Genomic DNA, 26,643 nt, shown 5'->3' on the forward strand with positions numbered 1-26,643 from the left:
TATGGACACCAATGGGGGGAAGGGGAGACTGGGATGAATTGGGAGATTGGGATAGACATAGATACACTAATATGTATAAAACAGATAACTAATAAGAACCTGCTGTATAGCACAGGGAACTCCACTTCGCCGTACAGTAGAAACTAACACAACATTGTAAAACAACTATATCCCAATTTAAAAAAATTATAAAAGGAACAGAAAAAAAAAAAGCAATTCACTGCCATTTAAAAATGAAAGAATAAAAAAAGAGTTACATATAAAAAAAAAGAAAGAGAGGGCTTCCCTGGTGGCGCAGTGGTTGAGAGTCCGCCTGCCGATGCAGGGGACACGGGTTCGTGCCCCAGTCCGGGAAGATCCCACATGCCGCGGAGTGGCTGGGCCCGTGAGCCATGGCCGCTGAGCCCGCGCGTCCTGAGCCTGTGCTCCGCAACGGGAGAGGCCACAACAGTGAGAGGCCCGCGTACCGAGAAAAAAAAAAAAGAGAAAAACAAATATCATATGTTAACGCATATATGTGGAATCTAGAAAAATGGTATAAATGATCTTATTTGCAAAATAGAGACACAGATGTAGAGAACAAATGAATGGACACCAAGGGAGGAAGTGGGTGGATGGGATGAATTGGGAGATTGGGATTGACGTATACACACTATTGACACTATGTGTAAAATAGATAATTAATGAGAAACTACTGTATAGCTCAGAGAACTCTACTCAGTGTTCTGTGGTGACCTAAACGGGAAGGGAATCCAAAAAAGAGGGAATATATGTATACATATAGCTGATTCACTTTGCTGTACATTAGAAACTAACACAACATTGTAGAGCAACGATACTCCAATAAAAATTAATTTAAAAAAAATAAAAGTATTTGCCCTGTTGGGCCATCACACACACAAAAAAAGATGATAGTAACATATAATGTTTATTTATTTTGATGATTGTGGTTATGTTGGAAATATGCACATAAGGTTTTGGGTAATGTGGCATCATGTCAGAAATTTACTCTCAAAGAGTCCAAAAAAGTATTTGTACTAAACTTGCAACTTTCCTGTAAGTTATCTTTTCCCGTACAGATCCAACATACAATGGGAAGACAGAGACAGGAAAATCATAATAGAAACTCCCACTTAAAAAGGGGTAATAAAAGGTACATAGCGGTCCTTAGGTCTTTAGGAAATCTGAGATCCAATAGCGCAAATGTCACCAATTCCCCCTGCTCCAGGAGCAGGGAATGTGATTCTCTGTGGCGCTTCACCCTCTGGGCTCTTGGCTCCATCCTCTGGGTCATTCCTCCTTTCCCTTGTTTGCAGCAGAGTAATTTGTTCAGTCTGCTTCGCTAAGTGCCCAGTGTCCTCATTTCATTTGAACTGTCTTTGCCCATTTTAGTCCAAGCTAGTGGTACTTATGCTGGTACAATTCTCTTGGAGGGGAAGAAAATAAACAAAAATATTGTGCATTTCCCATGAACCTTATTGAGTTTCACTCCATTAGACAAAAACTATATCCCCAAATCTTAAGATAAGTTCCTACCTTCTTTAGGCTGTGAGTCGGGGTACTATGGGACAAATCCTTAAGATTCTTAGAAGCACTTTTGTCTAGCTGAGAGGTCTATAAGACACTGCTTGAAATCTATGAGATCGTAAAGAGTCACAGTCACATTCTTGACTTCATCCAAACTTTACTGGGAGTGCCCTAGAATTAATCTTTTCTCTAGGTTTTAGTTTACTTTGAGTAAGCTGTTTTTTGTTTTTGTTTTTTTTTGCAGTACGCGGGCCTCTCACTGCTGTGACCTCTCCCGTTGCGGAGCACAGGCTCCGGACGTGCCGGCTCAGTGGCCATGGCTCACGGGCCCAGCCGCTCGGCAGCATGTGGGATCCTCCCGGACCGGGGCACGAACCCCGGCATCGGCAGGCGGACTCTCAACCACTGCGCCACCAGGGAAACCCGAGTAAGCTGTTTTTGCAGTCAAAAACCTTGATTGGGGTTTCTTAGAAAAACTAGGTGGTTTTCTGCTTCATATAGTGTTGGCTGGGGTAATAGAATGTCTGGAGGGTATAGATCGCCTCATTCACATGGCTAAAAGTTAGTGCTGGTTGCTGTCTGGGTGTTTAGCTGGAACCCTTAGCCAAAGGTCTCAGTTTTCCTCCATGTGGACCTCTCCACATGACTGCTTGGGCTTCCTAACAGCATGGCAGCTAGACTCTAAGAAGGCATATTCCAAATGCATAGGAGGGAGTGGAAGATCTGTTAAGGTCAAGTTTTGGAAGTTATTCAGTGACACATATGCCACATTCTATCAGTCAGAACAAGTCACAGAGCCAGCCCAGATACAAGAGGAGGGGAAATAGACTTCACCTCTTGATGAGAGATGTGGTAAAGAATTTGTGCTCATCTTTAATCCACCACAACACAAACTGTTTCTCAGGATGGTACTCCCATCCACACTTTCTTTTGAGTGTCCAGCTGGACTTCTTCCCATGACCTGAAGTGAGGTTGGCTTCCTCCTCTCACTCTTTACCCCAAACCCACAAAGTGCCTCCAGCACTGGGTCTGTGCCCCACAAAGTGGCCTTGGCCATCCATTCCCAGCAACATCTATACTCAGGACAGGATATACCCACAATCTGTTGGGATGAGTTCCTTCCCTCAAGTGCTACTTCCTCAGATCCTAGAAAGGCCAGCAGAAGCCTGAGAACTGCCTTCAATACTGTATCTGAAAGTCTGTTGGAATGTCCGATCTGTCTTATTGCCATAATGATGCTACATAGCAAATAACCACCAAATCTAAGTGCTATACAACAATAAAGCATTTATTTCTCTCTCATGTGTCCATGTGTTAGCTGGGGCAGCTCTGCTTAAGGCTATAGGTCTGTAAGTTGGCTAGATGAGTCTACTCCATGTGTCTCTATTCTGTGATACCTACCAAGGGCATGTTTTTCACATGGTAATGGCAAAAGCACAAGATGGGTGAGCAAAAAATCCATTGCCTCTTAGAGACTATGCTTGGAGTGGTCACTTCTACTCACACTCCGTGAGCCAAAGCAAATCACTTGGCCAACCCAACATTAGCAGGACAAGAAAGCGTATTCTGTCTCTAGTGGGAGGGACTTCAAAGTCACATGGCAAAGGGATTGGGTACAGGGAGTGGTGAAGAATTCAGAATAATGCAATCTTCCATTCCTTTTTTTTTTTTTTTAATAACTCACAATTTGCAATTCCTCTGGTCTCCCCACCTCCAGTTTCCTGCCCTTCCCAACCTGTCCTATGGACTTGATCAGATTTAAGAATTGGAGAGAAGTTGGAAGGACACCAACTCTTCCTTCACCCCCACACAGTAGGATCCCCCAACACAATATACTCTCTGAGAGTTCATCCAGTTTTGTGTGCACACCTCCAGCGACAGTGAACTCACTATATTATGAGGCAGCCTGCTCTGTTGTGGATATCACAGACCCAACAATTAAATCCTTCTCGTTTTAAGCTGAAACTCGCTAGTAGCAGTGATGCTAGCTATGTTCCATGGAGCCACAGAGGATAAACTGAATCCTCTTTCACTTGATGGTCTTTATTTTTATTTTATTTTTTTCTGCGTTGGGTCTTCGTTGGTGCGTGCAGGCTTTCTCTTGTTGCGGGGAGCAGGGGCTAGTCTTCATTGTGGTGCGCGGGCTCTAGGCACGCGGGCTCTAGGCGCACGGGCTTCAGTAGTTGTGGCACGTGGGCTCAGTAGTTGTGGCACACTGGCTTAGTTGCTCCACGGCATGTGGGATCTTCCCGGACCAGGGATCGAACCTGTGTCCCCTGCACTGGCAGGCAGATTCCTAACCACTGTGCCACCAGGGAAGTCCCTTGATGGTCTTTAACTTACTTAAAAAGATCAGACATATGCCTTCTCCCAACCTAAAGACAATTCCTCTCTAGGCTGACTAATACCTATCATTTCTACTGTTCTTCATGCTTCATAGTTGAGTTCCTTCCCTGTCTTGATCATTCTTCTTTGACCAGGCTCTAGCTTGTCACTTTCCTCCATAAAAGAGCAGTGCCCAGGACTGAATTCAACATTCCAGCTGGGGTCTCAGCAACGGAAGAGAACAGGACCATCACTCACCTCCATAGTCCCAAATACTGTACTTTCACCAATGCCTTCTAACACAACTTTCACTTTTTGATGTTCATGTTAAAGACAGAGCTGAAGGGGCTTCCCTGGTGGCGCAGTGGTTGAGAGTCCGCCTGCCGATGCAGGGGACACGGGTTCGTGCCCCGGTCTGGGAGGATCCCACATGCCACGGAGTGGCTGGGCCCATGAGCCATGGCCGCTGAGCCGGCGCGTCCAGAGCCTGTGCCCCGCAACGGGTGAGGCCACAGCAGTGAGAGGCCCGCGTACCGCAAAAAAAAAAAAAAAAAAAAAAAAAAAAGACAGAGCTGAAGACAAATCCTGGAACAGTGGAAACTTGAATCCTTTTAAAAACAGTCCTTGTACCAATCAAGGTTTTTGATTGCATAAACAGTTAATTACACCACTGCTCTGCCACGGCCACCACTGCCAGGGAACACTCAACATCACCACTTCAAGACTGGTCAAGCTGCTGTTGCTGTTGCCATGAATACTTCCTACACTACATCTGCCCCTTAAATTCACCTCCTAAAAATTAAAAGTCCTTGGTGGGAGTGGCTGAGCCTAATTCACATGATTGAGCCCTGGCTGCAAGGAAGTGAAAAGGAAAATCTTCCCCTTTCTGCTTCCATGGTGGGAGCCAGGGCACTACAGCCCTCTAGTACTAAATTATTATTAGAAAATTCTTGCAAAATAAGATAGGGGTTTGCATGCTGAGTGGACAAATGTAATGACATAGGTTCACTCATTTAGCAGGTTACTTTTCCTCTTAATCATACTGTCATCTAACCCATATTTCCCATTTTATCCACACAAGGATATCATGGCAGAGATTGTTAAAAGCCTTACTGAAGACCCAGTTTACTAACAGACAGGCTATCAAATGCAGCTCTGTGATCTGTCAGTTCAGGGACCTGTCAAAAAAGAAATTTGATTGTCCTTGCCCTAAATTGTTCTGAGAAATCTCTCCTTCCTTTATTTTTTAAAAAATTTATTTATTTATTTATTATTTTTTCGCTGCATTGCATCTTCTTTGCTGCACGTGGGCTTTCTCTAGTTGCGGCGAGTAGGGGCTACTCTTCATTGCGGTGCACGGGCTTCTCATTGTGGTGGCTTCTCTTGTTAAGGAGCTTGTTGCTCTTGTTGCTCCAGGCACACAGGCTTCAGTAGTTGTGGCACACAGGCTCAGTAGTCGTGGCTCAGGGGCTCTAGAGCGCATGCTCAGTAGTTGTGGCACACAGGCTTAGCTGCTCCCCAGCATGTGGGATCTTGCCGGACCAGGGATCGAACCTGTGTCCCCTGCACTGGCAGGCAGATTCTTACCCACTGCACCACCAGGGAAGTCCCTCTACTTCCTTTATATTTAAAAAAATCTATTGTTGGATGAGAGCATAGTCTGCAGAATCAACTTTTTTGCCCTGTAATGGACAGGTGTTAATTTTGTCTTCCCTGTATTCACTCCTCATTCTGGTAAAAGATGTCCACTCTTCCCCATGTGGTTGGGATAGTCTAACCTCACCACGGTCCCCTTAATGGATGTGGGACTCATATCTGGCCAATGAGAGCACTGTTTCCCTTCGGCCACAGTGATACGTTCAGGAAGCAAAGATCCCCTCTGCCCCAAAATTTCTGTATGTGTTGAGAAAAAAGGCTCTTCCTTTCCTCTAGGGTGGCCAGCCTGGAGTTGCTGAGGGTATCGTATTAGTTTTCTAGGACTCCCTAACAAACTGCCACATGCTTGTTGGCTTAAAACAACAGAAGTTTACGCTCTCACAGTTCTGAAAGCTAGAAGTCCAAACACAAGATGTCAGCAGGGCCATGCTCCTTCTGAAAGCTCTAGGGAAAAAATCCTGCCTTGCCTCTTTTATCTTCAGTGGCTCCCAGCAGCCTTGGCATTCCTTGGCTTCTAGCTGCGTCACTCCAATCTGCCTCTGTCTTCATACGGCCTTCTCTGTGTGTATCTTTTTCTTCTGTTGATGCGTCCTCTTCTTATTAGGGCACAAATCACTGTAAATAGGGCCCACCTTAATCCAGTATGACCTCATCTTGCCTTAACTAATTACATCTGCAAAGACCCTCTTTCCAAATAAAATCGATTCTGAGGTTTTGGGTAGACATGAATTTGGGAGGTTCACTATTCAGCCCCCTACAGCTACCATGCAGAAAGAGCCTGCCTAAGAAGCCAAAAAGGAGGCAGGGGGGTGTGCCCTGCTATGCCCATATCAGACTCTCCCTGGACTGATCGGTTATGTGAACTGGCAAATCCCCTTTCCCTTTTTCCCCTTAAGTCTGTTCGAAGTAACAGAAAGAAACTAACTACCACCCCTCCTTTTTCAAAACTGGAAGATCATTTGCACATGACCAATGTTCCAGACTTCTGCCTACTGCACTCATCCTCCAAAATCTCTGACAGGGATTGAGCAATCTCATTTGGAAGTTCTCTTAGTGCCTTGGATTGACTTCATTTGGCCAGGAAACAAATTTATTTTGAGCAGCTGGACAATCTCTTGCAATGTCTTCCAGCTTTATACAGGCCACAAAGAGAAGTGGGCCCAGAAGTGAAGAGTGATTACTACCCAAGTTCCCGAGGCTTCTTGCCCCATTTGTCCCTCCTGAGACCTAATAGCATTTCTGCCCATGGATTCTGTGCCTCAGGATCCATTCTCCTTCTACTGGAATCTTCCAGGTGTTGCACGAGTGAATTTCAGATCTTTACAATCAAAGAGACTGACAAAGAGCCATGGTCATATAACAGGTGGGGACAAATCAGAGAGGGTGAAAGGTAAGGGCTGCTGAGCCTAGGAATGCAGGTCAACGTGGGTCACCGAGCAAGTGAGTAGAGGAGAGGCCATCCTGGCAGGAATGAAGTTTCAGGAACCAGAATAGAAACTTGCTCCCAGCAGGCAGAGCGAGCTGGGCCCTGCCCAGACTTCCTTGGAAGCCACCTGGCCTGCCTGCCAATCCTCACCTGGGAATTTCCCAGTTTCTCTAGTTGTGTAAGACTGGCCACGCCAGAAGGCACCTGTTCCCACTAGGTTCTGAGGGCTACAGTGTCCCTGCTTTGTTGCCACCTGATATTGTAGTCCTCCCCTCCTAAGTGTCTGGAAAGAGCTGCTGCCAGCTGGTTGTTATTCTGCTCACCTTCCCCATCAGCACGTCACTCTGTCAGTCTCTAGCCCGGGAGTGTGAGGAGGAAGTTGGCCTGCAGGTTGGTCCTGAAGACGATGATCCAAGCCCAGCCCTTTCGTTACAGGTAGGATGATCAACTTACCCCTGTTAGCCCTCAGTGGCCCCAGTTTTAAAACTGTAAATCCACAGCCCAGGACCCCTCTCAGTTGTGGGAAAACTAGGAGAGTTAATCAGCCTAATTATAGAGCCCCCAGGTCCTCAGTGGAAGCCTGCCTTAGCATTGTGCCTCAAAGGCACCATCCCAGGTCTGGGGTCTCCAGCCTCCAAATCCTACTCTCCTAAGGATTCTCATACAACTGGCATTTCTGAAACCACCACATCTCTCCATAGGCCTGCAGGCAGTATGGCAAGTTAAGTGCACAGATTCTGAAGCCTTCCTAACTGGGTGAGCTTAGGCAGCTATCTAACCTCTCAGTGCCCCGCTGGAAAGTCGTACCGATAATAGTACAGCTAGCTCATCGTGTTGCTGTGAGAAAAGTGAGAATAGTCCCGGACTATATAAATGTTGGCAACTATTCCCATGCCCTCACCCTGATCTAGTCAGTGCCTCTTCCCTCCAATGGGCACTCCCACCTCTCCGCCGGGCACATTTGGCGCAGACCCTGGCACAGACAGTGGGAGGACCAGCCTGACTCTAGAGGCTTCACCTGGTCCTCCTCTCCCTGGGCTCTGAGATGGGGCCTCAGAGGAGGGCCTGACTTCTTTCATTTCTGGGCAGAATCCTTGAAGAGGAACGCTCATGGGGCCCGTTAGAAGGTCCTAGCAGAAAGGGACGCGCAAAGGACCTCAACGGCTTGGCCAGCGCTCTGGTATAGATGGGGGACCCCCATGTCTCTGGTCCCCTGCCATCGTGGTCAGCTGTGTCCCTCAACCTGTTTCTCAGCAGCTGTGCCCTCACACTTGTCAGGCAGAAGTAAGAGATTCCAGGCCAGGAGCATTGTCTCCTGAGAACTCTGAGAACAATCACAGCATGCCTTGAGGACTTTCTCTGTGTGCGTGGTGGAGTAGTGTACGCAGCCTCTGCAGACAGCTAATCCCCATGACCACTGACAACTGGAGGTGGGAGCTGACTACCCACAGAGGCACCCTGGCCTGTGTTCATTTCTTCTACTCTGTTCACCATGGGGAAGTGTTTGCACCAACACCGGCTTTGTATGTCACAATGAAAGCAAATCCCAAAGCCCTGGTGCTGGGTTTCAGGCCCTTAAGAAGAAAACCCCAGGAGTGCCTGGAGGTCTCCCCACCTCCCCTCAGGCCAGCCACACCAGGCCAGCTCTCAAAGGCCTCTCATGTCTGTCTTTTCTCTCATCTTTCCCCACTCTGATAAATGTCTTGGGATTAGCCCTTCTGTGTTTATTGGACGAGCAATTTGTGTCTGTCTGAAAAGCTGCATCTGAATAATATTTGGCACGAGCTGAAGAAATGTGATCTGCCACGTTCCCCTCCAGGCAGCTCTCGAGCCAGCCCATCTCCTGCCAACAGTGCTATACAGCTCTGCAGCTGGCTCTGCAGCCTAAACACATTTGTGGGTTGAGGAGCAGGGGAAGTGGGTAGGAGGGTGAGGGAGGTGGGCACCAGAAACCCAGAGTGACAGAGCAGCCTGAGTGAATCTGCCAATCATTCTGGAGCCCCTGTAATAATTTGGGGACATCACAGATGCCCATGCTGGTCACCAGGGCACAGGCGCACCAGGGCCCCCATGCAGCTCAGGAGCCCGGGTGGTTACCTGGGCTCAGAGTCCCAGGTGTGAACAGCAGCAAAGGAGATTCAAGGGAGTCCAAGGGGTGGCATGAGGATCTCAGGCCTGGAATGGTAATCAGCGCTGGGCTCTTGAGGTCTGAGTGTTTGTGTGGGATGGGGAGTGGTAGGATGCACTGAGGCTGTTTAAATTTCTCCTGACGCTGGGATTTCCCTGGTGGTGCAGTGGATAAGACTCCACGCTCCCAATGTAGAGGGCCCGGGTTCGATCCCTGGTCAGGGAACTAGATCCCACATGCATGTCATAACTGAGAGTTCACATGCCACAACTAAGGAGCCTACGTGTTGCAACTAAGAAGCCAGTGAACCATAGCTAAGGAACCCGCGAGCCACAACTAAGGAGCCCACCTGCTGCAACTAACACCCCGCACAACCAGATAAATAAATAAGTAAATGTTAAAAAAAATTTTTTTTTCCTGACTCCATCTATACGGGCCCTGAAACTTGGGAGCACAGAGCTTGCAGTGACAATCAGGCAACCCAGGCATGAGGTGCTGAGGAGCACAGAGGAAGAGGCAATTTGGTGGACATGGATGTATCAACAACCTCTACCCTGCCCCCGCCCCAGAAGCCTCTGTTTTTCTCCCGCAGCACCCTCCCTACTCCTGTCTTAGGACCCACATTTCTTCTCCTTGAATCCCAGGACTCAGGTCTCCGTCTTTCCACCACCTCTGCCCCACTCTCCCCAAGTCAGTGATAGGATTAAAGGCAGGATATCGTCCCTGGGCCCCTAACAGCGAGCACAGAACTGGCCACCCAGGAGGCATCGCTGTGGTTTAGTGAGTAAAGGAATGAATTAGAGAAGCTGGGAGCTCAGACCTCATGGTCACAGACGCACAAGATGACAGCAGACGTCAGGTCAGACAGAAACAGCAGTGCAGGAAGTTGGTTCAGGAGTGAGAACTTATCTGTAACAACACCATCCCCAGAGTCAGCCAAGGCCCATGGAGAAGGCCAGCTCCTCAGGATGGGCCCCTTGCAGCCCTTTGTACGTCCATCTTAGTGCTCCACATGGTTCCATCCATTCAGTTAATGTGCTTTGAATCTCTCCCTTGTACCATACTCCATAGGGTACCATCCGTCCCCTCAAATAACAAAAGCAGATGTACCCATAAAAAGGTAAGAGAAATCAGTGCTCTTACAGTGGCACAGAGAGAAGGCTATAAAAGTTCAGAAGAGAAAGAAGTTAATTTCACTTGTAGGAGCAAGGAAGTCTTTATGGGGATGGGGAGATGCATAAGACCTGGACCTGGAACAAAGTGCACATGCATCCCAAGTGTGCTGTTCCTCACCACCCACTGCCTCCCACACCCATCCCCAGCACACACCCAATTTGGTGGCCATGGTAGATTTTGCTGACTGATCCCTTACTCTTTCACTGAGCCCAAGTATGTCTACAGAATCCTTCTGAACACAGAAACACAGCCAGACGATCAGAGCAGGCACACGAAACGCATTTGCCATCCCACACCTCGGAAGGTGTGTACAGCCGGGACATACAGGAATGGGAGACAGAGGGAACAGAGTGAGGACAGGCACCATGGTGGGAAAACACTGAATGCATCTGATGAAGGTGAGTGGCGCGGTTAGACTCGCGGGTAAGGTTTGTGAACGGGGAACAGTGGACAACATGGCTGAGAAAGTAAGTTGAGGCAATATCTGGTTTAGGGTTTTGCCAGGCTAAGGCATGTGGGCTCAGGCCTGCAGGGGGCAGAGGCAGTCGCACATCTGTTCGGGGAGACATTCCGGCGGCAGTGGGCAGGATGGGCCAGGGTGGGGAGAACCTCGAGGCGGGTAGATCAGCCAGACGACCATCCCAGGCAATCAGCGACAGAGCCTCCTCTAAGCTCCTGCGGCACTTGGCGAGCACATCTGTTCAACACTCACCCCACTGTCTCTCTCAGAGCAGTCTTTTGACGGCCTGATGGCCCCCACAGCCTGCGGGTTCCTTGACAGCAGGAACTGCCTCTCTGGGGCCCCAGGCCTGACTTGGTTCTTGGCAGGTGCTCCTTCTACATTTGCAAAGTTACTGAATAGGGCAGTGAAGAAAAGGACAAGGAGCGTACAGAGAAGGGCACAGATTTCCGGGATAACACCCTGTTTAGCAAGTGCAGTTCCTCGTGCCTGGGCACTGGCGCAGCTGTCTTTTGGTGTGTGTGGAGAAGTAGAGGACTGCGCGGGCAGTGCAGGCGGGGAAGGAACTACAGCTCACTCCTAGGAGCTGGCAATCGCCATGACTCTGTGTGAGTGTGTGCGCATATGTCTCAGGGAGGGCTTTTCAGAGAGAGGTGGACAGGAGACCCCATGATCTGTACTGTCCTAAGGTGCCTTAGGAAATGTATTAAAACTCTTTTGATTGCAGTGACAGAAGCTCAATGCAAGCAATCTTAGAGAAAATAGGACATTCATTGGCTCATACGGTGCCTTTGGAGACAGCCAAAACTAAGGGTTCCAGTAATGTCAGACTCTTGCCATTTCTAATGTTAGCTTTTCTCCACTGGTCAGTCAGCCTCACTCTCGAAGCTAGGCTCCTTTCACAGGCTGGAAACATGGCTGCCAGGAGCCTGGGTCTCACCTCAGGGAGCTTCCCCACCAGAAAGGCACCAAAGGCTTCTTTTCTCATGTCCCAACTTCAGAGTTCCCAGGAAAGGACTCTGATTGGTTCTGCTTCTGTCAGGAGCCTGCCCCTGGCCTAAGACTAAATGCAGTGGCTAACCCGGAAGCAGGGCCATGGAAGAAAGAAATGCTTCCACCAAAACCACCTTAGCTGAAGTGGTAAATGGGTATTTCCCAGAGGAAGAGACAACAGTAATAATCCTGTCTGAGTGCTTTGCATAAATTAACTGTTCCTCACAACAACCCCAACAGGTGTTACTATGTTAATATTGTAATCATTGTTACCCTTGAGAATTATTACCTCGGGAAACCAAAGCACAGAGAGGTTGAGTAACTGCCATAGAACACACAGCTAGTAAATAGCAAAGATGGAGCTGAGATTTAAATTTACTCAATCTAGCTCCAGACCCTATATCTTCCTGTTCTGTTATATTGCCTATTCACTACAGAAGGCGAGAAAGCAAGGTGTAGGGCTCTGAGGAAGAAACCTACACAATTTCTCCTGGGGAGACCCAAGGCCTGAGCTGAGGAGCTTGTGGAAAGTGATTGGTCCAATGTCATGGAAATCTGGAATAAGAAACACCACCACCCATCTTAATCTCACTGAAGATATCTGAAAAGGAATGTTTCATTTTAACTTCTTTTTTCTTCCATCTTTATTTACTTAAAGTAGAATTAGATGAAGCCAAGAAAAGCATGAAAGAACAATGAGGTCCCATTTTCACCTATTAAATATCTAAGCAGCTGTGTAATAGTCATGCTGGCAGTGGTGGGGAGATGGTTTGCTTCTAAATGCTGGTGACAGGACAAAGTGGTCCAACCAGTGAAAAAATTATTTGGCCATGAGGGTCAAGAGCTTTAAAAGCTTTCTTTGACCTGATCACCTCACTCTTTAGAAATAGCTCATGGACTCATAAAATAAAACCTAACTAGTGCCATGTGTGAGAGACACATCTAAAATAGTGCTCCTCAGAAAGACTGAAAGTAAAAGAGAAGGAAAAAATAGAAAACAAAACAAATACCACATATGCAAATACAAGCAACGACAACAACAACAAAAAAACCCCAAGGGTTATAGTATTAACATCAGACATGGTTGAATTCACAGAAAATCAGAAAACAAGATACAGGAGAAAATGTTGTAATGATAAAGGCTGAGAGCCACGATGAAGATCTGGCATCAATATTTATGCACCAAAAATATAGTATCAGAACTTATAATGCAAAAACAATTAGGAAGTACATGGAGAAATGGACAGAAATACAGTAATAGTAGAAAATTCGAACTTACCTCTTTTAGCCCATGACTGATCAATAAATCATACAATAAGTAAGGATATGGAGGACTTGATTTGTTAACTTAGTAAGGTAGATCAAATTAAAAGATATCAAGCTCTGTACCTTGAAAACCTAGAATATACTCTTTATGAGATCATTAACAAGTGACCACATGAAAGACCACAAAAAACAAACAAAATCTCAATACATTTCAAAAAGTAGGATGAATACAGATAACATTCTCTAATCACAATGCAGTAAAACCAAAAAGTAACAGCAAAAACAGAAACTGAAGAGCAATAGAAAAGTTGAAAATTAAACAAAAAGAAACAAACAAAAAACTACACCTGAATGGAATATTATTCAGTCTTGAAAATGAAGGCAATTCTGACCTATGCTAAGACATGAATGAACCTTGAAGACATTATGCTAAGTGAAATAAGCCAGACACAAAAAGACAAATACTGTATGATTCCACTTACTTGAGGTATCTGGAGCGGTCAAATTAACACACCACATTGGAAACAACATGTAACGGTCGTTTCCGGGGGCTGGGATGAGTGGGGAATGGGGAGCTGTTTAATGGGTATAGACTTTCAGTTTTGCAAAATGAAAAAGTTCATCTTATATTTTGCACAGTAATGTGAATACACTAAACACTACTGAACTGTACATTTGAAAACGGTTGAGATGGTAAATTTTATATTATACGTATTTTAAGAAACTTTCTATTAGTTAATTCTCAAACTGTAAAATATCTTTTGGAGAAAAAAAAAAAAGGATAATTCCCAAGGAAATAGTGCAAAAGACAAGTCAAAGGAATGAGTATTTCTGCGGTTACTGTCTAAGTTTCACATAATCTCCAGGGGAGGATTTAGAGGGGTAAATTCTGAACAGCACAAGCTCTGAGAATGACACATTGACACTGCTCAAAAAAATGTTGGTTTTCTTCCTGCCCTTAGTCAACAAGCATGTGTGCCAGGCCCTGTATTAGGCCCTGGAGGGACCAAAAAGTATTGAGTCTGTCTCTCCTCAGTGAGGACAGACTAGGGGAAGGCAGGCTTTGGGGAGATATGTACCTCATGAACCAGAGCCCGGCTGGACCCTGCCTGAAGGGCTACAGAAAGGGGAGGAGGAGGGGGAAGAGGCCCTACCAGGACCAGGACATTAGAGGTGGCCTCTAAGAGAAAGCTAAGATTTCACCAGAGGAGAAGTGCTGTGAAGGGCAGTGCAGGCAGAGGAAACCACCGAGCAAGGGTCCAGAGAACAAAACTGAAAATTCTGTTCAGCCCCACCAGGTACTTCCAAGCAGAAGGAGAAGGAGAGGAAGAGGGAGTACAAACAGCCAAGGGTGGGTCCTTCTCCTCTCTGAAGTTAACCCCCTCCTTACCTGGGCTTCTGATTGTGGCCTCCTCACGGTGACCACAGGTAAATCATCTCATCTCTCTGAAAGTCAGCTTCCTCATTGACAAAATGCAACTGATAATGCCACCCGGTTTCATGAAGATCAAATGAGATAAGGTGTGTTAAGAGTCTGGTGCCTCACACACACTCAGCACACAAGAACGGCTGGTGCACATATTTTATAGATGAGGGAGCATTCTCCAACTCAACTTTATTCCTTATTTGCTTTGAAGGTTTTGATGGCCTTGTTTCTTCCTCTCCTGAAGTTTCTTCCAAGATTCTCTCTACACACTTTAGACACCAGGTTATCAGTTCCCTGAGGAAAGAGAAAAAGTTGATTCTTCTTGCTCTCTCCAGGACCTGACACTTGTCAAAAAGAATGGACTCCTTAGCTTCAGGTAGCCTAATCAAAGTCACAGCCACTCCATGGTGCCAACCATGGTGCCACAAACACCTGGGGCCTCAGCAAATACTACAGGGGCAGCAGCACCTTCTATCTTCTGGTGTTTTCGGTTTTGTCTCCTGTACGTGGCAGGTAGCATCCTTCATACCTGGTAAGTTAGTTTATTTGTTATCTAATAGACATGTCAACAAACAATTGCAAAAGTTGCACTAGAGATCTGTGGAAAATGCAGCGGGGACCCAGAGAAGGAGCACTTATGCTTCACAGAGGAGAAGCATGAGATGGGCTTTGAGTCAGGAAAGGACATGGGGGTTAAAGAAAGAAAATACAGTTAAGGGGTAGAGCTTGGGGTCCCTTGCAATAGTTGGCAAGGCTGAGCAACTGTTTCCCATGAGGCCATGCCCAGTGACAGGGATGCAGCAACTATTAATCTCCTCTATAAGGTACTTTGCAAATCCTTCTCTCACTGCCTCAGCCCTCTCGGCCTTACGTCATTGGCCAGAGCTTTTTCCCTAAGGAGAATGGAGCTCTGCCAGAGTCCCAGAGTGAGCAGTAATGGAGCAGAGATTAGGATCTGACTGAGTTATAGTCCTAGCTTTTCTATTCTTAGCTCTTAGGCTTTTATTGAGCTCTGGGGGTTGGGCTGCCTTTGAAAAGCCCACACATGGAAAGCATGGTGGGTACAACTTGCTCACCATTAGGAAAAAAATTAAGTTAGAGCTCTAAGTCATAGCTGATGTTAGAATAAATTCCAGATGGCTAAAAGCTTTGAATGTAAAACGTAAAATCATAAAAATAGTAAAAGAAGAAGATAGATGAATATTTATCATTTTGCAGGGGAAGGGGAGTACAGAAGTTTAACACCAAAGGCAGATAATAAAGAGAAGATTGACATTGGTTAAAAAAAATCGGGACTTCCCTCATGGCACAGTGGTTGAGAATCCACCTGCCAATGCAGGGGACAAGGGTTCAAGCCCTGGTCCGGGAAGATCTCACATGCCGTGGAGCAACTAAGCCCGTGTGCCACAACTACTGAGCCTGTGGCCTACAGCCCACAAGCCACAACTATGGAGCCCACGTGCCACAACTACTGAAGCCCGCGCACTCTAGGCCCCGTTCTCCTCCACAAGGGAAGCCACCATAGTGAGAAGTCAGCACACTGCAACAAGGAGTAGCCCCTGCTCTCCACAACTAGAGAAAGCCCATGCACAGCAATGAAAACCCAATGCAGCCAAAAAATAAATAATTTTTTAAAAATCATGCACAAGAAGCCTGGCACAAAAGTAGAAATATTAAGAAAGAACTTCAATATCAGACTTTCAGATTTATGGGCCCTGGGCCATTCCTTGGGATGGTTAATTTGGAAACTGAATTTGCAGTATCTAATGAAATTATCCCCTTCTCCTCACATTTGTACTAATGAGCCAGCTGCAGGGGGGATTCACCCCAGACCAAAACACTGAGCATAGGCTCTTGGACCAGAGGCAAAGTCTTGTCCCAAAAAACTAATGCCCAGGAAGGGAAAGGATTGTCGTACCCCAAAGACAAGGCAGATCCTCTTCTTCCTTACATACCCCATCGAAACCCAACCAGCACGTTCCACTCCTCCCACCAAGTTGCTACATGCAGACTCAGTAAACAGAACAGACATGTAAACAGTAAACAAACTCAGTAAACAAACAGAACAAGAATGCACAATTAAAACATGGACAAACGTCTAGAAAACTACACATTTGAGTAAAGTCCAGACTATGAAAGAGGGCCATCAAAATCCACCATCAGACAAACTAACATCAAGAAACAGAATTAATAACTACTAAAAAACAAGCCTTCAGATTAAGTGTAATTAATAGGTTCACAAGAAATGTGAAAGGATATTTCACATATTAAAAAGAATCAAGTGGAGATTTTGGAAATTTAAGAACTCAGTTTTCCAAATAAAATTCAATGGACTGATCACAAAATAGATATGGCTGAAGAGTGAAAAACAAAGTTGAAAGATCAAGTGGAGAAATTCTCTCAAAATGCAGTTCAAAAGACCAGAGGTGGGAAGTATAAAAGAAAATTTAGATAGGAATTCCTTGCTAGTCCAGTGGTTAGGACTTGGTGCTTTCACTGCTGGGGCCTGGGTTCGATGCCTGGTCTGGGAACTAAGATCCTGCAAGCCACATGGCATGGCCAAAAATAATAATAATAATAATAATTTAAAAAATAATAATAATAAAAAGAAAAGAGGCAGCAGCCAGTTTGGCCCACTGGCTGTAGTCTGCCAACTTCTGCTTTATGGCTTTCAGCGCCCTCATTTGTAAGATAGGGACAATAATTATACCTACTTCATAGGGTTGTTCTGGGAATTAAATACGGTAATGTGTTAAGTACTTTGCTCATTGCCTTACACACACTAAGGTGCCAATAAATGTTAGCTATTGTTGTTGCTGATGTGCTTGTTCATGTAGGTGCTGAGAATGAAGAAGAAGGAGGTCATGTTTATTCAGCACTACTGTGCACACAGCAGGGCCAAGTCTTAAAGGGACTTAAGGGATTTCATTTAGTTATTTTTATTTCTTAATAAAAATACCTCATGTTGGCATAGAAAAAAAGTTGGGGGAGGGGGGAGAAGGAGGCATGGAGGATGGATCCAGAAGTCCTACCATCCTGTTTTACAGGAATTCCATAATGAGAGAACAGAGGGAATGGAGGGGGGGAGAAAAAGAAGTAAATTATGTCCTACTTCCTAGAGGTGAAGAAAGGAGTAAGCTTTCACAGTAAAATGGCACACTGAGCACCAAGAATAATTTTTTTTAAAAAGACCTACACCTGGATTAATTATGATGAAATTTCAAAATACCGAGCATAAGGGAAATTCCAAGAAGTTTTGTTCCATCTCCTTACACTTGTAAGTGCATATTTCTAGGAAGGGGGCCCAGAACAAGTATCAAGTTCTCGAAAGAACAACCAAAAAGGAAGTCGAAAAACCACCGGCCTCTGTGAAGGCAACTTCTCCAAACAGGGGCGCTGGTGAAACGGGGCTTGACCCCCTAAGTGACACCCTCCCCCAAAGGTTGTTCCACATCTGGATCTTTAATAAAAAAAAAAAATACCTCATGCTGCCATAGGGGAAAAAAAGAAAAAAAAAAAACGGTTAGGAAGCATGGAGGATAGATCCGGAAGGTCTGCCATCCTGTTTAATAGGAATTCCAGAATAAGAGAAGAGAGGGTGTGGTCCCTTTCACTCCTTTTTCTTGCATACCTGCACAAGGAAAGTTTGACCAAGCTCAAAACCAGACTGCCCTTAACTCAGACAGCACATTATTATATTTTCTTCTCTCTGAGAGGAACATCTACAGAGGTTTTCCTCCAGGAATGTGCCTGCTTTTTAAAAAGTCTCTAAGACTCAAGAATGCTATTGGCATTTGCTACTCTGAAAATCTAGCTGGGGAAATGGGGTGGAAGGCGGGTCCTGAGAGCCCACTGCTGCCTTGCAGGGTTGGAGATGTGGAGGTGTGGGCCTGATCAGTGTTCAAGCTGCGTTGGGAGGCTGGAGACTTGGGTTGGAGACTCAGCTCCGCTACTTCCAACTGTGTGATCAGTGTGATCCAGGCAGATGACCTTTACTTTCTGAGACTGTTTCCTGGTCAGTGAAATGGGAACACATTTGTTCTGCCTCTCAGCGTAGTTCTGAGGCTAAGGTGGTAAAACAACGAAGATGTTCTGAGATAGCAAATTCTAAACTAAGGGTCACTTACGCAGATGCCTTCAAGGGCCCTGTCACTTATGCAGATGCCTTCAAGGGCCCCTCAGGTAATGCAAATTTGTGAAGTGGCCAGCTTAAGACACTAGTGAATGGTGGAGACCCTGACCTAATGAACACTCTTGGAAGCCAAATTTGGCCCTGGGTCACCAGCCTGTGACCCCTGCTCTAAACAAAAATAAGGGTAATTAGAACAAAGCAGCTCTCAAAAATTGATGTAAAATAAAATTCTTTTTTTTCCCCCCTGTTATGGGTTCAATTGTGTCATCCCCTCTCAAAAAAAGAAAAGAAAAGAAAAGAAAAGTAGAAGTCTTAACCCCAACAATATGAGCTTATTTGGAAATAGGGTCATTGCAGATGTAATTAGTTAAGATGAGGTCACATTGGAGTAGGACTGGCCCCTAATCTAATATGACTGGTGCCCTTAGAAGAAGACAGTCATGTGAAGACAGAAAGGCACAGGGACAAGGCCACATGAAAACGCAGGCAGAGATTGTCGTGATGCACCTACAAGCCAAGGAACGCCAGGATTGCTGGCTATCGTGGGAAGCTAGGAGAGAGGCATGGAACAGATTCCTCCTCAGAACCTCAAATGGAACTAATCCTACCCTCACCTTGATTTCAGACTTCTAGCCTCCAGAGCCGTGAGAAAATAAATTTCTTCAGTTTTAAGCCAGCTGGTTTGTGAAACGTTGTTATGGCAACCCGGGGAAACTAATACACTCCCCTAAATGGAACTTTATTTTACAACAGGCATGAATTTCTGATCTTCATCATGAGTCAGTGAATCTCCCAGCTTAACTGCTAACAGGCCCAAGGACTAGGGTGAGACCCATAAGGTGCCAGGGCCCACCATTGCTGGATGCAATCACTCTCAAGTTCCTGCAAGGGCCGATCCTTACGGTGGGTGCCTCCTTGAGAGCTGGGCACCTCTGGCTATGTCGGAGTGTGTGGCAGTAGTCCTCTTGAACGCTTTATTTCAAATCTTTGAATGGTGCTTTGGAGCTAATTATAAAATGTAGTTTCCAGCCACCTTAACCCAGGGTAGAGCAAACATGTACTTCTCACCATCTCAGAATACTTCCGTTTTGCTTAAGATGGAGGTTGAAGGGTAGCAGAATATGCCACCCCAAAATGTGGCTGTAGGAGTTCAGGACACGCCACTCCAAAATATGCTGCTTTGATATATTATTTGGGGCTGTAAGCACTTGAAAAACAACAAATGCAAGGAGAGGCTTTCTCTGAACTCCCCTTATCTGTCTGAAGACAGAACCTCCGAAATGAACTCAGTTGTCATATATCTATTCCCCAGGGGTAGCATCAGCTAGTGAAGACTGACTCTTATCAGAGGAGAGGAGGCCATAAATCATCCAGACACACTTTGTCACAAATTATCATACCTCCCATCTATTCTTCTAAGGGCCCATTCATCTTTCCTAAAAATCATTTCCTCTCCTCTTAGGCCTAAATCCCCTTTCACCTTTCACTATTAAGATGGTATTTAATCCTGACTTCTAAGCCACCTTAGGGAATTATTCATTTTTCCCTGGGTATCTCCCACATATGCATGAGGTAGACACGTTAATAAACTTCTGTTTGCTTTGCTCTTGTTAATCTGTGTTTTATTACGTGAGTCTCAGACCAGAACTCAGAAGGGTACAGAGAAAATCATTTTTCCTCTCCTACAGTTTCTGGGGATGAGATGGGACCATTGAGACACCCTACTCAGATGGAATCCTTGGAACACTGGCAGAAGGGTGAGAATTCTTACCAAAGTTGGCACTCCTGGATCTCCATCTGGAGGGCCCAATCAAGGGAGGAAGGTAAAATTTCGTGTGGTCCCTTCCTTTCCAATGTCAGATTAGCAGGAGAAAAACATTACTAAGGATTAGTTCTTTGAATTGTGACTCTTGTGAATTTGGTTTTTGGAGTACCCTTTGGTTATCTATCCTTTCCCTCCCAGAAACAACTACTGCTTTCCTTTTTGTCTACTTTGTGTCCTGAGACCTTGGCTTGCAGGCAGGCTGTTGGTTCTTGTGTGTACAAGTGGCTCAAACATCAGTTTGGGGGCCCCAAGAATGTGGCCAGACAAGACTGTGGGTCACACCCCATTTGCAGCTAGCCTCCTGTTGCAGGGGAGCTAAGCCTTTTTTTTTCCAGCGATATTTGTGAGTAGTTCTGGATCTTGGGAGAGTTGCATCTTTTGCACCCTTTTTCAGGACAGCTCTTGCGTCCATAGTTAACTCATAAAAGTTTTGGTTTTGAGTCACTTGATAGTTATACCTTTGGTATAAAAGAAAAGGGAAAGAGATAAGTTTTAAAGAAGTTCAATATTGTCAGAAATATTTACTGTTTGTCCTGGCTGAAATCTGATATAATATCGAAAGGATTTTTTTTTAAGAGTTCTATGGTCAGAAGATGGCCTAATTGGAAGCTGATATTCAGAGCCTGATAGAAGCTTTTTAATTTTTTTAAATGTCTTTATTGGAGTATAATTGCTTTACAATGTTGTGTTAGTGAATCAGCTATATGTATATATATATCCCCATATATATATATCCCCATATCCCCTCCCTCTTGCATCTCCCTTCCACCCTCCCTATCCCACCCCCCTACGTGGTCACAAAGCACCAAGCTGATCTCCCTGTGCGATGCAGCTGAGAAGTTTTTTTTTAAAGACTTCTCTGTTCTCTCTATTTGATCGTGTTCCTCCCATGAGGACTTTCTGGTCAACCGAAACGCTTTTTTTTTTTTTTTAGCAACCTCTTACTCAATTTATTATTTATTTATTTTTTAATTTGGTTGTGTTGGGTCTTAGTTGCGGCATGTGGGCTCCTTAGCTGCAGCTTGAGGGCTCCTCAGTTGTGGTTTGTCGGCTCCTGAGTTGTGGCATGTGAACTCTTAGTTGTGGCATGCATGTGGGATCTAGTTCCCTGACCAGGGATTGAACCTGGGCCGCCTGCGTTGGGAGTGCAGAGTCCTAAGCACTGCGCCACCAGGGAAGTCCCAACTGAAACCCACTTCTCGGACCCCTGCTGACTGCATTCTCTGCCAGTTGTGTCCACTTCCTTTTTGTTGACATGATTTTGCTAAGGATAATTTGAAACTTCACTGGGAAAACTTAAGATCTCCCTAGACTGGCTCCTCTAAGACCTCTTCCTTCCCATATCCCCTGCTCCTCCTTCCTCCTTTTGCTGCCTTCCATCTTCCATTCATCTCTCTTGAATCCTTTGCTATGTCCCCCCTCAAACTCCTACCTCCTCCAGCCCTCTGTCCACCCTGCCAGACCTTTCCCTTCCCACTTCAGCCCCTCAACTCCCTACAGTCACTTGAACTTTAGGCCCCCATACCCTCCATCAGGGGCTCTCAAGGGGCTCAAAGACCTATAAAAGCAACTACTTGGGGCTAAAAAGGAAACAGGAGCTTTTGGAAGTTGGGAAAGTGAAAACTCTTGAAAGTCTTCTCCACAAATACAAGTGAAAACTTTAGCCATCTAGTGGGTAACCGTAACATATTCATCTGCCAGAAACACAATTTGGGTCCAACTGTTCTTTCATGTACTAGTGAGTTTTGAATTAATGTACCTGACATATGGCTAAAATTTTTAAATGAAAGCTGTAAGATTTCAGTTTGCATTTGTCTGTATGTTTATGTATGCCTATACATGTATGTTATGTATATGTGATATTTTTCCACCTCTGGATGGTGGTGCCAAAATTGATTTGTAAAAGAGCTCTATTTAATTGGCTTAAAGAAAAATAAGTGCTGGGCTTATAACTACTGAGCCTGCACTCTAGAGCCCGCGAGTCACAACTACGGAGCCCACGTGCCTAGAGCCTGTGCTCCACAACAAAGAAGCCACTGCAATGAGAAGTCCACGCACCGCAACGAAGAGTAGCCCCCGCTTGCCGCAACCAGAGAAAGCCTGCATGCAGCAACAAAGACCCAAAGCAGCCAAAAATAAATTTATTTTTTAAAAAGTAATAATGTTTAACCTTCTTAAGTTATATTTGTATGGGTGTTATATTATCAATATAGGTGTTCCAGAAATTATATGAAATTCCTAGAATCTGATATGTCCTGGTATAATGTTATCAGTCATAACTCTAGTTATCATCTTAAACTGTTGTACGACACAGAAATAACCAAATTTCTTTGTCAATTGTGTTTAAATGAACTCTCATCAGGTTTTTAACCATGGCCATTTTTAAGTCTTTTGGTCAGTCACAGACAGTTATTGTTTTAGTCTGATGTTTCCTGAAAGCTTTTGCAAGTAGCTATGATCCAAAAACACTTTGTCTTCAGATTCATGGAAAGGACTTTGATAAGTACTCTAGAATATCAGTTTCCAATAACTTTGAGATCATACCATTGAACTGGGTAGGAATTTCCAGAACTCTAATAGAAAAACAGAATGATTCATAAAACTACTAGCTCAAGATCAAGCAAACAAGAATTAATTACCTGGGACTGAATAAACTGATGAGTATGATTACAATAATTATGACTTTTTGTTTGAAACATTGCTAGTTCTTTAATGTTTTGTTTTCCAGATTTAAGAAAACTTTTCTCTTTTCTCTTAAGCTATCTATGATTTATGGCACTTTGGTAAAGTGTACCTTTGTAAACAGAATTGAGGCATTTATCTTTTCTCCCTACCTGATCCCTCCAGAATTCAGACTCTTATTGAGTATTCTTATTTTCATGGCAATATAACTATTTATGTAAGTTTGATAAGAATCTGTTCTCCTTGTGATAGGACACAATTGGAAACATTGGTTATATTACTAAGGCTTTGACTAGGATATCAAATTTGAGAATGATGTACATAGAATCAGATATGGCCAGACAGCTTTATGGAAATAAGGTTGACTTTAAGGAGCCAATGCTTATTAAGGCCCCTTCTGAGAAACTTCCTGGTTCCTTGATTTCAGGGTTTCCAGCCTTACCAGGTGAGTAAGGAAGATCAATTCCTGGCAGACCCAGGAACCTCAGGATATTTTGGTGACTTGGAGCACAGAGGAATTCACCCAAATGCATAGATAGGCATGTGAAGTCTGATGATGAGTTCTTGGTTTGGCTTCCTAGCCTTGAAAGTCTTTTAAAAGTCCAATCTAGTCTGTCATACAGAGTGAAGTAAGTCAGAAAGAGAGAGACAAATACCGTATGCTAACACATATATATGGAATTTAAAAAAAAAAAAAAAAAAAGTCATGAAAAACCTAGGGGTGAAACAGGAATAAAGACACAGACTTACTAGAGAATGGACTTGAGACTATGGGGAGGGGGATGGGTAAACTGTGACAAAGCGATAAAGAGGCATGGACATATATACACTACCAAACGTAAGGTAGATAGCTAGTGGGAAGCAGCCGCATAGCACAGGGAGATCAGCTCGGTGCTTTGTGACTGCCTGGAGGGGTGGGATAGGGAGGGTGGGAGGGAGGGAGACACAAGCGGGAAGAGATATGGGAATATATGTATATATATAACTGATTCTTTTTGTTGTGAAGCTGAAACTAACATACCATTGTAAAGCAATTATACTCCAATAAAGATGTTAAAAAAATAAAAAAAATTAAAAAAAAAAAAGTCCAATCTGAGATTCCTTATGAAAGTTCCAACAAAGCAGATTTTAAAAGAACCCATATGGTCAATTGCTATACTTGCTGCACTTATGTAAATAATCAGGCCAAGTTTAGTGAGACTAGACTTAGTCTGCAAACAGATTCATCTTACCGTGATTAACTTTGCTAGAAATGGGGGTGATTGTACAGAGAAAAATTATGTTTCAATAGAAAATTATAACACATCCTTGTGGGTATGAGATTCTAGCCCTGTGCATTGTCTTTGAAGTTTTGTTATCTACCTGCAAACTGGACTGGATCTTGAATTCTAGTCTTCTCTAATATCTGGTTAAAACTCTCCAATCTAATGCTTGCAATTTTCTTTCACCCTTCTGACTTGGAGTCACTAAGAACAAAAACTTCCCTTTTCCAAAAGCCCTGGAAGCTGAAACTGGACAACTTGATATAAACCTCAGAGATATCACCACAAAAGATCATGTATGGACAACCTTCATGTCTGTTGCTGTCTGGATCACTCAGAAAGTTCACTGGAACACCCAATGACATCAGCAGAAACATTTAAACTGTGAAAGGTGCTTCTAGCCCAGTATCTAGAAATCTTCTCATGGCTGCCTTCTGGACTCAGAAACTGACTTATAGTGTGCTCCAACTATTATTTGTTTTGTTTCCAAAGATATGCCTCTTATCAGATACCTGCTAGTATCCCACCTGCAATACCACCTCCTGGAATGAGGCACAGTTGTTTAACTGAACTGACCTATTCTCAGGACTAAGAGACTGGTTCAATGAGATCTACCAACTCAGCTTCTAGACTGTGAAATTTCTTGAGGAATTTTCAAAGGTGGGGAATGAGGGTAGCAGAATATGCTGCCCCAAAATATGACTGCAGGAGCTCAGGACATGCTACCCCAAAATATACTGCTTTGGTATATTGATTATTTTGAGCTGTAGGCACTTGAAAAAATGGCAAATGCAGGTAGAGCTTTCTCTGAACCCCCCTTGTCTGTCTAAAGATAGATCCTCTAAAAGGAACTCATTTGTCAAAAATACCCTCCCTAGAGGCATCGTCGACAAGGGAAGATTGAGTCTTATCACAGGAAAGGAGGCTAGAAGTTGATACAACATGCTGACAAACTTGGTCACAAACTATCATACCTCCCTTCTACTCTTCTAAGGGCCCATTCATCTTTCCTAAAAATCATTTCCTCTCCGCTGAGAGTCCTACATTCCCCCTCTTTTTTCTCTATTAAGCTGGTATATAATCCTGAATTCTAAGCCACCTCAGGGAGTCACTTATTTTCCCTTGGGGATCTCCCATGTATGCATAAGGTATACATGTTTATGATTTCTCTTTGCTTTTCTCTTGTTAATCTGTGTTTTTATTACGGAGGTCTCAGCAAAGAACTCAGAAAGTTAGAGGGGAAATTATTTTTCCTCCCTTTGAGGACTTACAAATTGGAGCTCTCTCTCTCCCACCTGCCTCATCCACTCCCATCAATCAATAAATCAGTAAATTCTCTATCCTAGGTGCTGGGGATTAAGAATTGAATAAGACACCAAAGGTGGTGGGGGAAACAGATTCATTTTTAAAAGATCAATTACCATACAGTGTTATAAGTGCTGTAAGAGAAACAATTTAAGGGCCTATGAGAACTCAGAGTGGTATATCACCCAGACCCCAACAGACTGAGGAGACAGGGTAAAAAGATGATATCTACACTGTCTCTTTAAGAATGAATAATTGTTAATTAGATGAGAAGAAGAAAGGAGGAAGCAAGAGGGGGTGACAGATTGGATGGAAGAGGAAAAGGAGGAGTCAGGAACAATGCCCAGGTCACTTGGGTGATGAGCAAATGTGATGCAGTCACTAAGACAGGAAAGGCCAAACGAGGAACAGATATAAAGGAAAACAGATTGATTCGGACTTGGACACGCCGAGTCTCAGGTGCCTGCAGATATCCAGGGAAAAATAAAATAACCAATGCCACATTTCCAAAGTGTGTTCTAGGAACCCCAAGTTCCAGGAGATGTTAATATTCCAGGAAAAGGGGGGGGGTTTGTTGCAGGTTGTACTAGCCCAGGTTCCCTAGAAAACAGAGCCTGAGGCAAGGATTATATGCTCAGGCTTTTTATGGAGGCACAAAACCAAAACCTCAAGAATGATATAGGGCTTCCCTGGTGGTGCAGTGGTTGAGAGTTTGCCTGCCGATGCAGGGGACATGGGTTCGTGCCCCAGTCCGGGAGGATCCCACATGCCACGGAGCGGCTGGGCCCATGAGCCATGGCTGCTAGGCCTGCGCACCTGGAGCCTGTGCTCCACAACAGGAGAGGCCACAACGGTGAGAGGCCCGCATATCGCAAAAAACAAAAAAAAAGAAAAGAAAGAATGATATAAAAGGGAAGAGAGGCATGGAGGGATGGAAAGCAATGCAAGATGCAGGCAGCAGCAGCTGGTTGGCCACAGAACTACACCACTGGCTACAGTTAAACAGTTAGGGAAAAACAAAAAGTCAAGAATCCAGGTCTCAGGCAGGGCTGAG

The 26,643-nt window shown here is 44.6% G+C and overlaps 1 protein-coding gene and 1 long non-coding RNA gene across 4 annotated transcripts in view; one reads left to right on the forward strand and one right to left on the reverse strand.

The window, feature by feature from the left end:
• Positions 1-466: 466 nt before the first annotated feature.
• Positions 467-26,643, reverse strand: part of LOC137227943 (uncharacterized) — a 43,477-nt gene continuing 17,300 nt past the window's right edge. For both annotated transcript variants that reach the window (XR_010945080.1, XR_010945081.1), the window contains exons 2-3: positions 14,348-14,677; positions 467-10,148 (exon numbers count right to left, since the gene is read on the reverse strand). This is a non-coding gene — a long non-coding RNA (uncharacterized lncRNA). The remainder of the gene's footprint in view (positions 10,149-14,347; positions 14,678-26,643) is intronic.
• The window catches only part of LOC137227941 (uncharacterized), a 78,003-nt gene continuing 58,540 nt past the window's right edge, over positions 7,181-26,643 (forward strand). The window contains exons 1-3 of one of the 2 annotated variants that reach the window (XR_010945070.1): positions 7,181-7,369; positions 10,464-10,636; positions 20,204-20,272. Coding sequence is in view for 1 of the 2 variants with exons in the window: in XM_067744597.1 (XP_067600698.1) it covers positions 7,341-7,369; positions 10,464-10,636; positions 20,204-20,272 (271 nt within the window). In the remaining variant the exon portion in view is untranslated. The remainder of the gene's footprint in view (positions 7,370-10,463; positions 10,637-20,203; positions 20,273-26,643) is intronic. The other variant, XM_067744597.1, reaches the window with a different exon arrangement.

Source organism: Pseudorca crassidens, chromosome 7 (assembly GCF_039906515.1).
Source record: "Pseudorca crassidens isolate mPseCra1 chromosome 7, mPseCra1.hap1, whole genome shotgun sequence".
Lineage (NCBI taxonomy): Eukaryota > Metazoa > Chordata > Mammalia > Artiodactyla > Delphinidae > Pseudorca > Pseudorca crassidens.